The sequence below is a fragment of the Dipodomys merriami genome, unplaced genomic scaffold (genome assembly GCF_024711535.1).
Source record: "Dipodomys merriami isolate MVZ:Mamm:240054 unplaced genomic scaffold, mDipMer1.0.p SCAF_44, whole genome shotgun sequence".
Lineage (NCBI taxonomy): Eukaryota > Metazoa > Chordata > Mammalia > Rodentia > Heteromyidae > Dipodomys > Dipodomys merriami.
Genome location: NW_027206002.1, coordinates 3425475 through 3438834, shown reverse-complemented (window position 1 = coordinate 3438834; position 13360 = coordinate 3425475). Strand labels below are relative to the sequence as shown.

The window sequence follows — 13360 nt, the reverse complement described above, 5'->3', positions numbered from 1 at the left end:
GATCTGGTGAGGCTGAGGGCTTCAAAGCCAGTGTGAGCCTTGCTTCCTCAAACCTGAATGGTCATCCCAAACATCAGAGGAAACAGCTGGTAAACAGCTGCACACACTTAAAAGAATCACTGTAAGGAAAAGACTGCTACAGGCATTAGCATGCTGGGCTCCTTATATCTGTTTGAATCATGAATTCAGGTGAAGTGATGGCTGCTGGCTCAGAAGCTACTTCTGAACACTTGAGGAAGAGAGTGGCCTTAATGTTGTACCGATTGAATCTTAGACTTTTCTTGATATTAAGATATACCAACGAATTTATTAGCTAAGTCTCCTAACTGGCTTAATCTGTTTCCTCTGGTTATAAGCTACTTGGGAACCAAACATGTGTTGGATTGCCTGGCACTACTCAAATGGGTTTTCCATGGTGGGGGTGGGGGGGCATCCTAAGTGGTGGGGTTACTTCTATAGAGTCATGTTCTCACTGGCGGGGGGGGGGGGGGGTGGGGGTGGGGGGGGTGGGAAGAGCGCTTCAATGAGCAGCTTACAAGGTTGAGGCCCCACTTCCAGGCTGAAGGAGTGGAGAGCCAGAAAACAGAAGTTCTTGGATCTCTTCCTGTAAGAGCACGCATGTTTTCACAAGGGCTCCAATTTGATGATCTAATTCCCTTGCAAAGGTCCCCACCTGTAAATACCATCACACTAGGACTGAAGATTTCAACCTATTAACTTGGGGGTGGAATAAAGCTTGACATAACTGTTATTGGTGGTTCTGACTTGGAAGTCCTTTAAAGGCATCCATGGGAAGTAATAAGAAAAGGGAGAGCGATGGCCATCATGTTGTTCCTCCAGCCTAAATTCCTTCCTGGAACCCAGGGATTCCTGAGCGTCCAGGTGAGCCCCCCCCCCTCCCCCCCCTCCCCCCCCCCCCCCCCCCGCCCTTGGCCAGGTCTGCGTACGTGACCGACCTGGCCCCGCCTCCCCCAGGCAAACGCGGAAACTACATTTCCCAGGAACCTTCGCGGCTCGCAGAACTGCATTTCCCAGGGGCCTACGCGCCAGCCTCTGGCCCCACCCCCTTCCTACCCCGCCTCCCTGGGATCTCCGTGGGCCCCGGCGCGTCGGTCCCGGGGTGTTGCAGCTTCGGGGCTTTGAGGGCGTCCCGGCCGAGTCCCGACGCTAGGGCTGCTCCCGCACCGGGCAGTTCCGAAGCTCCCGCCTGCCGAGCGCGGCCAGCCAAGGCGCCGCCCCGCGGACCCTCGAGCCCGTGGAGGTGAGTGGCAGAGGGGCGGGCGGCGAACCCGGGTCCCCCCCCCCCCCCCCGAGGATGCGGGGCAGCGCCCTGGGCCGCGCGCGCCGGGCGCCTTTGTAGGGGCGGGCGGCACCCCAGGCCCTGGCGTCCTCCACCGGCTGCCCCTCCACACCGCCTCGGTCCCGGCTCGCCCCGGGCCCAGCTTCCCGCCTCCCCTCGTCCGTCCTCCGCGCCTCCCCGTCCCGTGGCGGGAGCGGGGCGCTCGGCTCCCCGCGGGCCCCCGCGTCTGTGTCCGGGCAGAGCCAGCGCTTACTTTTCTGGGTGAACCGTTTTCCCAAACCCGGACACTGCTGCCTGACAGGTGGGCAGAGAGAAACTGCTGGGGGTAAAGCTTGAGGTGGAGGAAACTTGTCCCCGGGCGCGCGGGGGCGCACGCGCAGAAGGCGGGGTTGGAGTCCTGGTGTCGCCTCCCTGGGGGACAAGTGGTCCCAGTCTGTCCTCGATTGTCCTGATCTAGAAAGTGGGAATACTCACAGCGCCCCGAGAGTGACTAAACTCTCTGGCAGTGAGTCCCCGCTGGGTTGGAATCTAGTGTCTCCTACTCTTTGCTTCTGGAAATTCCCTGAGCCAGGAAGAGGAGGGGTAGGGAGCCTGGGCCAGAATGGCCCCAGCCCTTCACTGACCCTGTCCACGCCTAATACCCCTCTCTGAAGGCCCCTTGGGGTCATCCTTCATACTGGCTCCTCTTCTCGCAGGTCCAGCCTCTGGAGATTGTACCTAGCCTTGAGGAAGAGTCCAGAGAGAGGAAATGGCCCCTGAGCCAAGCGAAGCAAAGTCTCAGGTGAGCTCACTGCAGTCAGTTCTTAGAGGATGGAGGATTTCCCCTCTTGACTGAAGCTGTCTACCCAGTACCTCCTTCAGGATTTGGATCAGATGTTTCTACAAAAGTTGGAGGAGTTGGTCCACACTTACGGGTGGTGGGTTCTTTGTAAATACCCCCTGAACCCATTCATGTCTGGTGTCCCTTTTTTCCCCCTCATAATCTCTACCTAATTCACTAATCTCAACCTGTTCTGTCATTACTGATGTGACCTGTAAGATGCCACATGTCTACAGAACAAACTGACACACTGAGAAAGTTTTTCCTGGCCCTGCTCCGTCCACTCAAGCATCTCACTTTTTCTCCCTGTCCCTGGCTAGAATACTTTCATTTTTCTCTTTACTCATTGTTTTACTCTGGTGCTTCCCAGGCTTTTCCCTGCCCCACCTCCCCCTCTACTTTTTGAATTATGTGTTTTGCCTCTACCACTCAGATAAAGTGATTTTTTATTTATTTTTAATTTTTGTTTTGTTTTGTTTTTGCTGGTCCTGAGCCTTGAACTCTGGGCCTGGACACTCTCCCTGAGCAACTTTTGCTCAAGACTAGCACTCTGCCACTTGGACTACAGCACCACTTCTGGCTTTTTCTTTCTTTCTTTCTTTTTTTTTTTTTTTTTTTTTTTCTTTTTGGGTCCGGTCGTGGGGCCTGAACTCTGGGCCTGGGCGCTGTCCCTCAGCTCTTCAGCTCAAGGCTAGCGCTCTACCACTTGAGCCATAGCAACACTTCCGGCTTTTTTCTTTCTGCTTACATGGTGCTGAGGAATTGAACCCAGGGCCTCATGCATGCAAGGCAAGTGCTCTACCACTGAGCCACCTTCCCAGTCCCCACTCCTGGCTTTTTCTGAGCAGTATATTGGAGATAAGAGTCTCAAGGACTTTCCTGCCCAGACTGGCTATGAACCATGGTCCTTAGATCTCAGCCTCCTGAGTAGCAAGAATTACAGGCATGAACCACCAGTGCCCAGCTTAGGTAAAATGATTTTTTAACCTGCCCCCATCCTTGTTAGATGAGTGGAACAAGGATAGCCATGTTCTGGAGGTACAGAAAGATCTCTTACTCCAGGGATAGAGATGTCTCAGGAGCATGAATGGTAGAGACGCGTCACACAGTGGTTAGTATAAGTGGGCTTCAAGCCAGACAGATGGTTTAAACCCATCCCTTCTGGTGCTCTAGTGAACTTTGGGCAAATAACTACCTATCCGTTTATTTACCTGTGAAATCAGTGCCTCCTTCATAAAGTTGGTGTGAGTTTAGAAAGCTTCAGTAATGGTCATACAGCTGCCATATGGAGCATATGAGTTATGGCTTCACCGCCCTTCCTGTTCCCTGTCTCTAAAATGAAGAATGAATGTGTGCATACTGAGCGTGTCTGTGTATTGAGTGTATGATATAGACCAAACCCAGGAAAGTGCTGGACTCTGAAATCCCCAGTCCATATACAGCTACACAGCTGTTGTTGTTTTTTATTGTTAAAATTACTTCATGCATCTCCCTTGTCTGCCAATGGGATTGTAAGTTCTTTGAGAGCAAAGATCACTTCTTGTATCTTCCTCATATACCAGTAAATTATCATTCTTACCACACACACATATTGCATGCGCACACTAAAAATGTCAGAGGATAAAAACACAAGTTCGAGTAGGAGAATGTCCTTTCTTCCTCCCACTCTTACAGCCCTCTTCTCCCACCTTTAGTGTGGGTGATTTTCTGCACTGATCAAGCAGACAGTGCTGCAGAAGTACACCCCAGCTGGGTTTTGTCCTCTAACTGAAATCGGTTCTGACAATGCCTGCTTGAGGTAGGTAGTGTGAGATCCCACAGATTGGATCAGCTCCATAGACTGCCCTCACTCCAGACACCTGTTGTAAAAGTCTAGGCTGCTAGATTCCCACATCTGCCTCTAGGCGCAGCTCATAGAACTCATTTCAGCTCAGGGAAATCCATTTACTGGCTTATTCTAGAAGGTATTACGAAGGACAAAGTTGAAGAGATGCACGAAGGAAGCACAGAGCAGAGCTTCTGTGCCTGCTTCAGGTGTGTGACATGAATATTCTGATTAGCCAGCTAATCAGACCCTGAATCCTGTGGGGCCTTTGTAGAGGTGTCATTGTGTAGGCATGACTAAGTTGTTGGCCAGCTTCACCACGAGTGGGTGTCCTGAGCCTCTCTAGGAGCGTAGTCAACTCAGTAGCATACAGAAAAATACCACTCTGGTATCAACAAGGATTTTAGGAACTGCATATTTCGCGCAATCACAACATACGTAAAAAAGCAATATCACCCGTGCTTCAGCATCTGGAGATGGTTGGCAATCCTTTGTTTGTATCCATCAGACTCATTTTCTATATGTATTTATATGCAGGTGGATGTATGTTTCTGATCACTTAGAATAGTTGATTGTGGTAAAGTACACACATAATTGGCCATTTTAACCCTTTTAAATTACATAATTCTGTGACATTTTAAGTATGTGCATTCACATGAAGTACCCACCATTGCCTATCTCCATTGTATATGAAGATGTAAAATAAAATACTTCAAAGGAGATAAGAAACCAGTTTATTCTGAACCAAATTTGAGTGGTCCTGGCCTGGGAACACAGATTCAAATTACTCTTAATGACATGTTGTAGCAGTGAAAGAAGCTACATGCCCTTTGCTAGTCAAGACAAAGTCATAAATCAGTACATTTAACAAGCACATAGGCTTGCTAGAGCAAAGAGGAGACTTTACTGCAGATAGCAGATGTGTGTGTGTGTGTGTAAAAGAGAGTGCTTAAACTCAGGGATTGCATGCTTAGCTTTTTCACTCCAGGATGGCACTCTACCACTTGAACTTCCAGCTTTTTTTTCTGGTGAATTGAAGATAAACATCTCATGGACTTTTCTTGTTGAGGTTGGCTTCCAACTGTGATCCTCAGAGCTCAGCTTCCTGAGTAGCTAGGATTACAGGTGTGAACTGCCAGTGCCTTGCTAACCGATGCTATTTTGAAGCATATGTAACTTTAGGACTGGTTAAGCTTAGCAGTACATTCCAAGAGGCTTGCCCGATAGGCGAATGTTAGGTCAGATAGAAAGTGTAAGTAAATAGTCATTTTTCTAAAGGCCTTAAGACAGCCCAAGATCATTTTAGTTCTCCACCCACAACATACCATCTCCCACAGTTAGGATTTTCTATTCCACTGAGGTCAAACAGTCAGCAGGATTTCCAATGTAAATACAGCTTTTTCTGAGCTCTTCAGCACCATATGTGGATTGTCTCATTCATATCTTAATTGTAGGACGTAGGAATTTAGGAGGCAGATTGAAGATTGGTTAAGCATAGAACCTTGGCTAGCCGATGAACCAGAACGCCTTCTAACACTAGACAGCTGTATGACTTGGCAGATTTCCAGTCCTCTGTGTAGGAAGTAGATCTCAGTAGTGGCCAAGGTTAAATGGATTATACACCAAAGATGACCATAAAGCTCTTAAGAGAAGTGGACCCACAAGAAGTAGTCAGTCACTGGTAGCTAATTTTAATTTTTATAATTACTATCCTCAACTTGAGCAAACAGTACCCTAAGTTATTTGATTTTTGTCTCTCTTAATGACTGTTTAGGTTGTTTCCATTTTTTTACTGTTAAAAACATCATATATATGTATCCTTGTGCATGCACTTTTTTTTTTTAACTTACTTCGTAAGTTAGGGGTATACACAAGACTTTCCATATGTATTAGGCTGAACACAGCTCACCATCAGTAGTTCATGCCTATAACCCTAGCTGCTCAGGAGGCTGAGACCTGAGGATTACCCTTTGAAGCCAGCCCAGGCAAGAAAGTCTGAAATTCTTCAGTTAACCACAAAAAACAAACAAAAACAGAAGTGGAGCTGTGGTTTAAGTGGTAAAGCACAGAAGTTTAGGGACCGTTCCCAGGACCTGAGTTCAAGCCTCCAGTCTGGCGCGCGCGCGCGCACACACACACACACACACACAAAAAAAAAAGTATATCAAGGGGCTGGGAAGGTGGCTCAGTGGTAGAGTGCTTGCCTTGCATGCATGAGGCCCTGGGTTCAATTCCTCAGCACCACATAAGCAAAAAGAAAAAAGCCAGAAGTGGCACTGTGGCTCAAGTGGTAGAGTGCTAGCCTTGAGCTGAAGAGCTGAGGGACAGTGCCCAGGCCCAGAGTTCAGGCCCCACGACCAAACCCCCCCCCCCCCCAAAAAAAGAAGAATTTTGTAATTATCACTCCCACAAATGGCCTAATTCTCCCTCTAGACATCTGTCATGGTGACTAACACAAGGCCAGTATATTAGCTACTATGTATCCCTGAGATAGCCAACATACAAGGATGAGGTGCTGATTTTGGCTTATGGTTTTGGTCCATGGTTGCTCGGCCCTTTGGCTTTTTAGGCCACGGCAAGGCAGTGCATCTAGGGAATAGTGCTCTTGGCCGGAAACCAAGAGAGGGGAAAAGAAGCGACTAGGGTCCCAATCTCTCTCTCTCTCTCTGTCAAGGGCACACACCCAAATGACCTCACTTCCTCCCAGGCCTTTAGCACATGGGCATTAGAGGGCGCTCCAGATCCTAACTGCAGCAGACTGTTTCATGTTTCATGCTGTTCACTGTGGACATGCCACTGGTCAAATATTCATTGAACAAATGAGCTGGCTACTTCTGCACCTTGCATGGTAAAGGAGCATCTCATAGTAGCCTCTCTGCCTCACCTGCCCCTCATCACAGGAGGGCCATTGGGTGAGCTGGAATGGCTTGTCCTTACAGGTGTCTGTGACATTTGAGGACGTGGCTGTGCTCTTTACTCGGGATGAGTGGAGAAAGCTGGATCCTTCTCAGAGAAGCTTGTACCGCGAGGTGATGCTGGAGAACTACAGCAACCTGGCCTCACTGGGTAAGGAGATTCCCGTGGAGATCCGGAATTCAGAAATGGGGAATCTCCATTCCTCCTTCCCTCAAAAGCTGTGGCTGCCGGGCACCGGTGGCTCAGCCCAGGCAGGAAAGTCCGTGAGACTCTTATCTCCAATAAGCCACCCAGAAAACCAGAAGTGGCTCAAGTGGTAGAGCACTCGCCTTGAGCTGAAGAGCTGAAGGACAGTGTTCAGGCCCAGAGTTCAAGCCCCATGACTGACCAAAAAACAAAAGCTTTGGCTATCACAAGAGCTCAGCTGAGTTTTGCCTAAGGGTTATACATACCGGATCTCTGTGAATAAGTATTAAAGACATACTTTGCTCTTACGGGAATGGAATTGTCTTAGGTACAGGAACAGGGGAGTTGGTGGTGATGTCACCCCTTCCCTTCACAGAATTGTACATGGTTCAGACAGCATTGTCCATTAGCAGTTGTTCTGTGGTATTTACTCATCTTTCAGTAGAGGGCTTCATTCAGCCTCTGTACTTACCACTTGGCTGTTCTAGAAGTCAGCAAACTTCTTCTATCAAAGGCCAGAAATAAGTTGGGTGCCAGTGGCTCACATCTGTTATCCTAGCTACTGAGAAGGCTGAGATCTGAGGATCATGGTTCAAAGCCAGCCTGGGCAGGTAAATCCATGGGACTCTTATTTCCAGTGAACCACCCAAGAAACCAGAAGTGGAGCTGTGGCTCAAAGTGGTAGAGCGTTAAAGCAATAAAGCACAGGGACAGTTTCCAAGCCCTGAATTCAAGCCCTGTAACTGACAGAAAAACTAAAGGGGCCAGGAGTAAACATTTTAGGCTTTGAAGGCACATAGCACAGACAATCTCTGCGATGTATTTCTCTTAGCCTTTCTGTTTTTAAAATGTTGTACTGATTGATTTACTTTGTCTACAAACAGGATTCCCATTTACCAAACCAAAGGTGATCTCAGTGTTACAGCAAGGAGACGATCCCTGGAAGGTTGGGAAGGAAGGTGCTGGAAACACCACACTTGGTAAGTGGGTTAGGGCTGCACCCAGGAATCCCTGTGTACACCAGTCTGATTGGGCAGAGCTCCAGTGTGGAGTACTGGCTGGGGAACTTCTCCAGGTTCTGTAAGTACCATTGGGGAAGGACACACATGAGAGCATGCAGGACAAGAGGTGCTCAGACAGGGCTTCCCTGAAGAGGGGCTCAGGGCCTGACCATGAGGAGAATGGTGGACCAATGAGAGAAGGAAAGCCAGTGTTGACTCAGGAGAAGGGTATAAGAGACAGCAGGAGACAGTAGCAGAACCAAATCCTGCTGAGTCTCTCTCCCCAGGATTTGACTTGAGTATTTGAGAGCCTGCACAGGGTGAGGATCAGGAGCCTGCAGCCCACCAAAGAACCAGATCAGTTAACAACAGCAAAATATCTAGCACAGCGTTTCTCTTTTCTACCAATATCGACATTGTGGAGAGCGTTCACAAAAGCCCAGTACTGCCTCCTAGTGTAGTGTTATAAATAATGCCCAGCATATAGCTCCCTCATTTCTGTGACTCTAGAAACCCTGTGATTCTGCAAATGCAAGAGACATTTTATAAGTAGTAAATTTGAATCTGACCCTCCACTACCTAAGGCTATTTTAGATAATGTTCAGATCTCATGTTTGCATCTACCTCTACCTTGTGTTTTGGTTATAGGAAGGATCACATTAGGGGGTGACAATCTATTATTCCATCATTTATTTCTGTGTCATATTGTAAAACTTGTAGTAATGAGTTAATTCTTTCATTGTGAGATCATTTTGGATCATCGCTGCCTAGGGTACAGCAAAGCACAAATGAGATAGTTTCTAGAATAATCAGTGGGAATAATCAGTGTTTTCTGAACTAACAGGAGGATTTCTATGTATCAGGAAAGGGAGACATCTGGTTGGAAATAGTCCTGGAAAAGTGAGATATTGGGTCACAGAAGCAAATTGAGGTCTATAGCAAGAGGCGCTACAGAGAAAGGAGATCTTGAATTTAGATAGATGAGTGACAGCTGTGAAAGACATTTCACAAAGGGGATTTAAGAGAACTTAATGACTGCCTAGGGTTGGAAAGCATGGGAGAGGAGACTTTAAGATGAAACTAGGAATGTATGAGAAAGTTGTTAAAAGATCACAATGTCATTTTGAACAATAAAACAGAAAAAAAAGTTTTGGAAATGAATTGGGGAAAACAGGTACACACAAACTGACTGCTAAAGGCAAAAGATGATAAACCAAAGAAAGAGAGAGATGGGTCCACCTTTATACAAACTATAAGTTATTCAAAACAAAAATGTCTTGGGAGCCAGGACTATCACCACACCTGAGAGAGGAGGAATGGGCTGGTAGACTAAGCTAAACAAAAGTACTGGGATGCAGCCAACTAGAATGTTCCTGAACTTTCACCAAAGTAGTAACATGTCCAACATCAGATAAGAGATGGCCTGGTACCCATGGCGGGCAGGAAGCACCAGCTCCCACCTTAACAGCTTTTTACTGTAGAGTTTGGAGTGTCAGACAGCTTGCAGACACAGAGGTGCTATGACCAAGATTAATGAAGGCATGTCAAACTAAGGCCCTAAAGGAATGCATTAGCTTCAGATTTGGATGGGAAAAGTTACCTGGACAGAAAAATACTTAGAATAGAAATCCTAGCAGGCAGTGGAAATACCTCTGTGAAGTCCTTTGAGGTAAGATAGGACAGTCCTTCCCATAGGAGGTGTGGAAGGAGACTAAAAAGACCTTCTCAGAGGACAGTAGGAGCCCAGTGGAGTGGGGAAATGGGGGGGGGGCAATGGATACCTAAGTCCTATCCTCAAGCCTAGGTTTGATTCTTGGAGCAAAGGTTGAACTGCATCTCAGGAGACATTTGTAAATGTGTAGAAAATTCTGAGCAGATCATAAGGAACAGTTATGTTCTATTACACACATCTGTTTCAGGGGAAAACTCAACTCAGATAAGATGACTATCAGAAATGATGTGGACCCCTATAACTATAATTATTTCCATTACAAATAGAAACTCCATGTCTTATATCCTCATGTTCCTCTAAACAAACTTCTGAGAAGATCTTAAGGAAGGTTACAGAACAGTAAAATGTGAATTTCTGGAGATTTCTTGGCTTCCTTGTGGAGGTTGACTTGTCAGAGAGCAAGACTTCAGGAAGGGAGAATAGTTCCGAGACCACATTGAGGCAGTAATTATGGCAATCAGGTACTGCCTTTGATGCTTAAGATAAAGACAAGTTGGTATCTAGAGCTGTAATCCTTCTAAAGAAACAACCTCTCAATAAACAGTGAGGCCTAAGTCAGTGTACTGTTCAGACTTTGTCACTTTCCCCTGAGAGAAAGTTTAAGGGATTTATAATTCCAGAGGTCTCAGTCTATGCTCTCTTGCCTCTGGGCTTGTGTGTGGAGAGAGAACATCGAGACAAGCACATATAGAATAAAGTGGTTCACTTCGTGGTAGTAAAGGGTCCAGGACATGCCCCAAGTGACCTAGTTCCTCCAACAAAACCATCCTTGGAAGCCTCCATCACCTCCAGTCATTCTATCAGATCATAAACCTCTCAGAGGATTAATTAATTGATTAAGTCAGAATCTTTATGATCCAATTTTTTCCCAAGCCCATAGTTGGTAGCTAAGTCTTTAACACACAAGTCTTTGGAGGGTACTCTATGACCAGATACCAACGCCTTAATTAAATAACATTAATATTTAATCTTCTACATATTTAGTCTCAGTAGCCAGATTCTAAAATAACCGCATGAAAAATCTTCAATTTCTTATTTCTTTCTCCAGGATGGAAGCACAGTCACAAAACCACCAAGTCAACACAAACACCAGAGTCTTCATTTCAGGGACTGATAATGAAAAGATCCAAAAGAAATGGACCCCGGAACTTGAAATTAGAAAAACATTGCATATACGAAGACAAGTCAGAGAAAAAGAAGGGTAAGAATACAGGAAAAGGTCATAAAAACAATGAATTTAGTCAAAAGTTCAGCCCAAAGTCACTCCTTGTAAGGCAACAGATAGTTCCCCGAGAAGAAACACCACCAAAATGTGAAAGACAAGCAAACACTTTCAAACAAAATTCAGACTTACCTAATCCACCAAAACTGACAGCTGAAAAACGCTATCAGTGCAGTATTTGTGAGAAAACCTTCATTAACACTTCATCCCTTCGTAAACATGAGAAAAACCATAGTGGAGAGAAGCTATTTAAATGTAAAGAATGTTCAAAAGCCTTTAACCAAAGCTCAGCGCTTATTCAACATCAGATAACACACACTGGAGAGAAACCTTACATCTGTAAAGAGTGTGGGAAAGCCTTCACCCTCAGCACATCCCTTTATAAACACCTAAGAACCCACACTGTGGAAAAGTCCTACAGGTGTAAGGAATGTGGTAAAGCCTTTGGCCGAAGGTCGGGCCTTTTTATACATCAGAAAATTCATGCTGGAGAAAACCCTTGTAGATATAATCCAGGCCGGAAGGCATCTAGCTGCAACACATCCTTTCCTGGCCAAAGAATTCATTCCAGAAAGAAGTCCTATCTGTGTAACGAATGTGGCAATACCTTTAAATCTAGCTCTTCCCTTCGTTACCACCAGAGAATTCACACTGGTGAGAAACCTTTTAAATGTAGCGAATGTGGGAGAGCCTTCAGTCAGAGCGCATCACTTATTCAGCATGAAAGAATTCACACTGGAGAAAAGCCCTACAGATGTACTGAATGTGGAAAAGGCTTCACTTCTATTTCACGGCTCAACAGACATCGAATAATTCATACTGGTGAGAAGTTTTATAATTGCAATGAATGTGGCAAAGCCTTGAGTTCCCACTCAACACTGATCATTCATGAGAGAATTCATACCGGGGAGAAGCCATGTAAATGTAAAGTGTGTGGGAAAGCCTTCAGACAAAGTTCAGCTCTCATTCAACACCAGAGAATGCATACTGGAGAGAGACCCTATAAATGCAATGAGTGTGGGAAGACATTCAGGTGTAACTCCTCCCTCAGTAACCACCAGAGAATTCATACTGGAGAGAAACCATACCGATGTGAGGAGTGTGGGATGTCATTCGGTCAGAGTTCAGCTCTTATTCAGCATCGGAGGATTCATACTGGAGAGAAGCCCTTTAAATGTAACACATGTGGGAAAACTTTTAGACAAAGCTCCTCACGTATTGCACACCAGAGAATTCACACAGGGGAAAAGCCCTATGAATGTAACACATGCGGAAAACTCTTCAACCACAGGTCATCTCTTACTAATCACTATAAAACTCATGTGGAAGAGGACTCCTAGGAAGCAGATTTGCATGCGTGAAGGCCTTAAACCAAAGCTCATCAGCGAATATGTGCTCAAGAGTGGTGTAAGAAATGTTGATAGATACGAAAATCTATAATCTAGTTCTCAACTCTGACTACATAATTAGGAGGAAAATATTTGTGAATGTTGGGCACTTTTTAAAATTACCTGAGAGCTGGACACGGTTGTATATACCCATAGGTCCAGCTAATTGGGAGGTTGAGGTAGGAACATATCTTGAGCTCAAAAGTTTGAGACCTTTTCTCAGAAATAATGATAGTGACAACAGTGGTGATCATGATGCTGATGATAATGATGATGATGATGATGACTTAAGATAATTCACAACTGGAGGCATTGACTTTGGGCATTTGTAAAATAAAAGGCATTTGATTTACCTCTTCCTACCTGTCACAACAATTTAATAACATAAAATAAGATCAACAAGATTACGCATTTTTAGAGAAAATGGCCAAAATCAGATTGCAATGAACTGTCAACTACCTCTCAGTCTCTGGAGTTTATCCTTTTCCTGACCAGATGTCAAATGTTGTGCATGGATTTCATTAAAAAAGAAAAAAATGTCTTTCCTCATTGTCCTAGGAATTGCTATGAGTTAGGAATTTTTCTCCCCAATTCCTAATTCCCAAATTTTTTTGAAGTTATTTATGAAAGAGTCCCTAATATTCTGTGAGGCGTTATCTAGGTATATTGAAAAATAGCAACTATTTCAAATTTAAAGTTACTTAGGGATTTAGAAGATTAGCAAATCTAACCACCTGCGGCATCATCTTGAAGAGGACATTGTTGTGGTCTGAATGTTTGTGTTCCCCCCAATGTCATGTTGGAACCCAAAACAATGGTATTAAGAAGTGGAGCCATGAACCAGGAATGTGGCTCAGTGGTAGAGTGCTTGCTTAGCATGCATGAATCCCTGGGTTTGATTCCTCAGGACCACATAAACAGAAAAGGCCAGAAATGGCACTTTGGCTCAAGTGGTAGAGCGCCAGCTTTG

General features: G+C 45.5%; 1 protein-coding gene across 2 annotated transcripts; it reads left to right on the top strand.

The window, feature by feature from the left end:
• The first annotated feature begins 1091 nt into the window (after positions 1–1091).
• On the top strand, positions 1092–12924 carry LOC138807935 (zinc finger protein 354A). Of its 2 annotated transcripts, XM_069993803.1 has the most exons (5): positions 1092–1261; positions 1996–2081; positions 6885–7011; positions 7932–8027; positions 10829–12924. In XM_069993803.1, the coding sequence occupies exons 2-5, from the start codon at positions 2049–2051 to the stop codon at positions 12340–12342; spliced, it is 1770 nt and encodes a 589-aa protein (XP_069849904.1). In that variant the 5' UTR covers positions 1092–1261; positions 1996–2048; the 3' UTR covers positions 12343–12924. The 2 variants fall into 2 exon arrangements, with proteins under 2 accessions (XP_069849904.1, XP_069849905.1); XM_069993804.1 differs by lacking the exons at positions 1092–1261; positions 6885–7011 and having other exon boundaries at positions 2023–2081; positions 10829–12923.
• Positions 12925–13360: the final 436 nt, after the last annotated feature.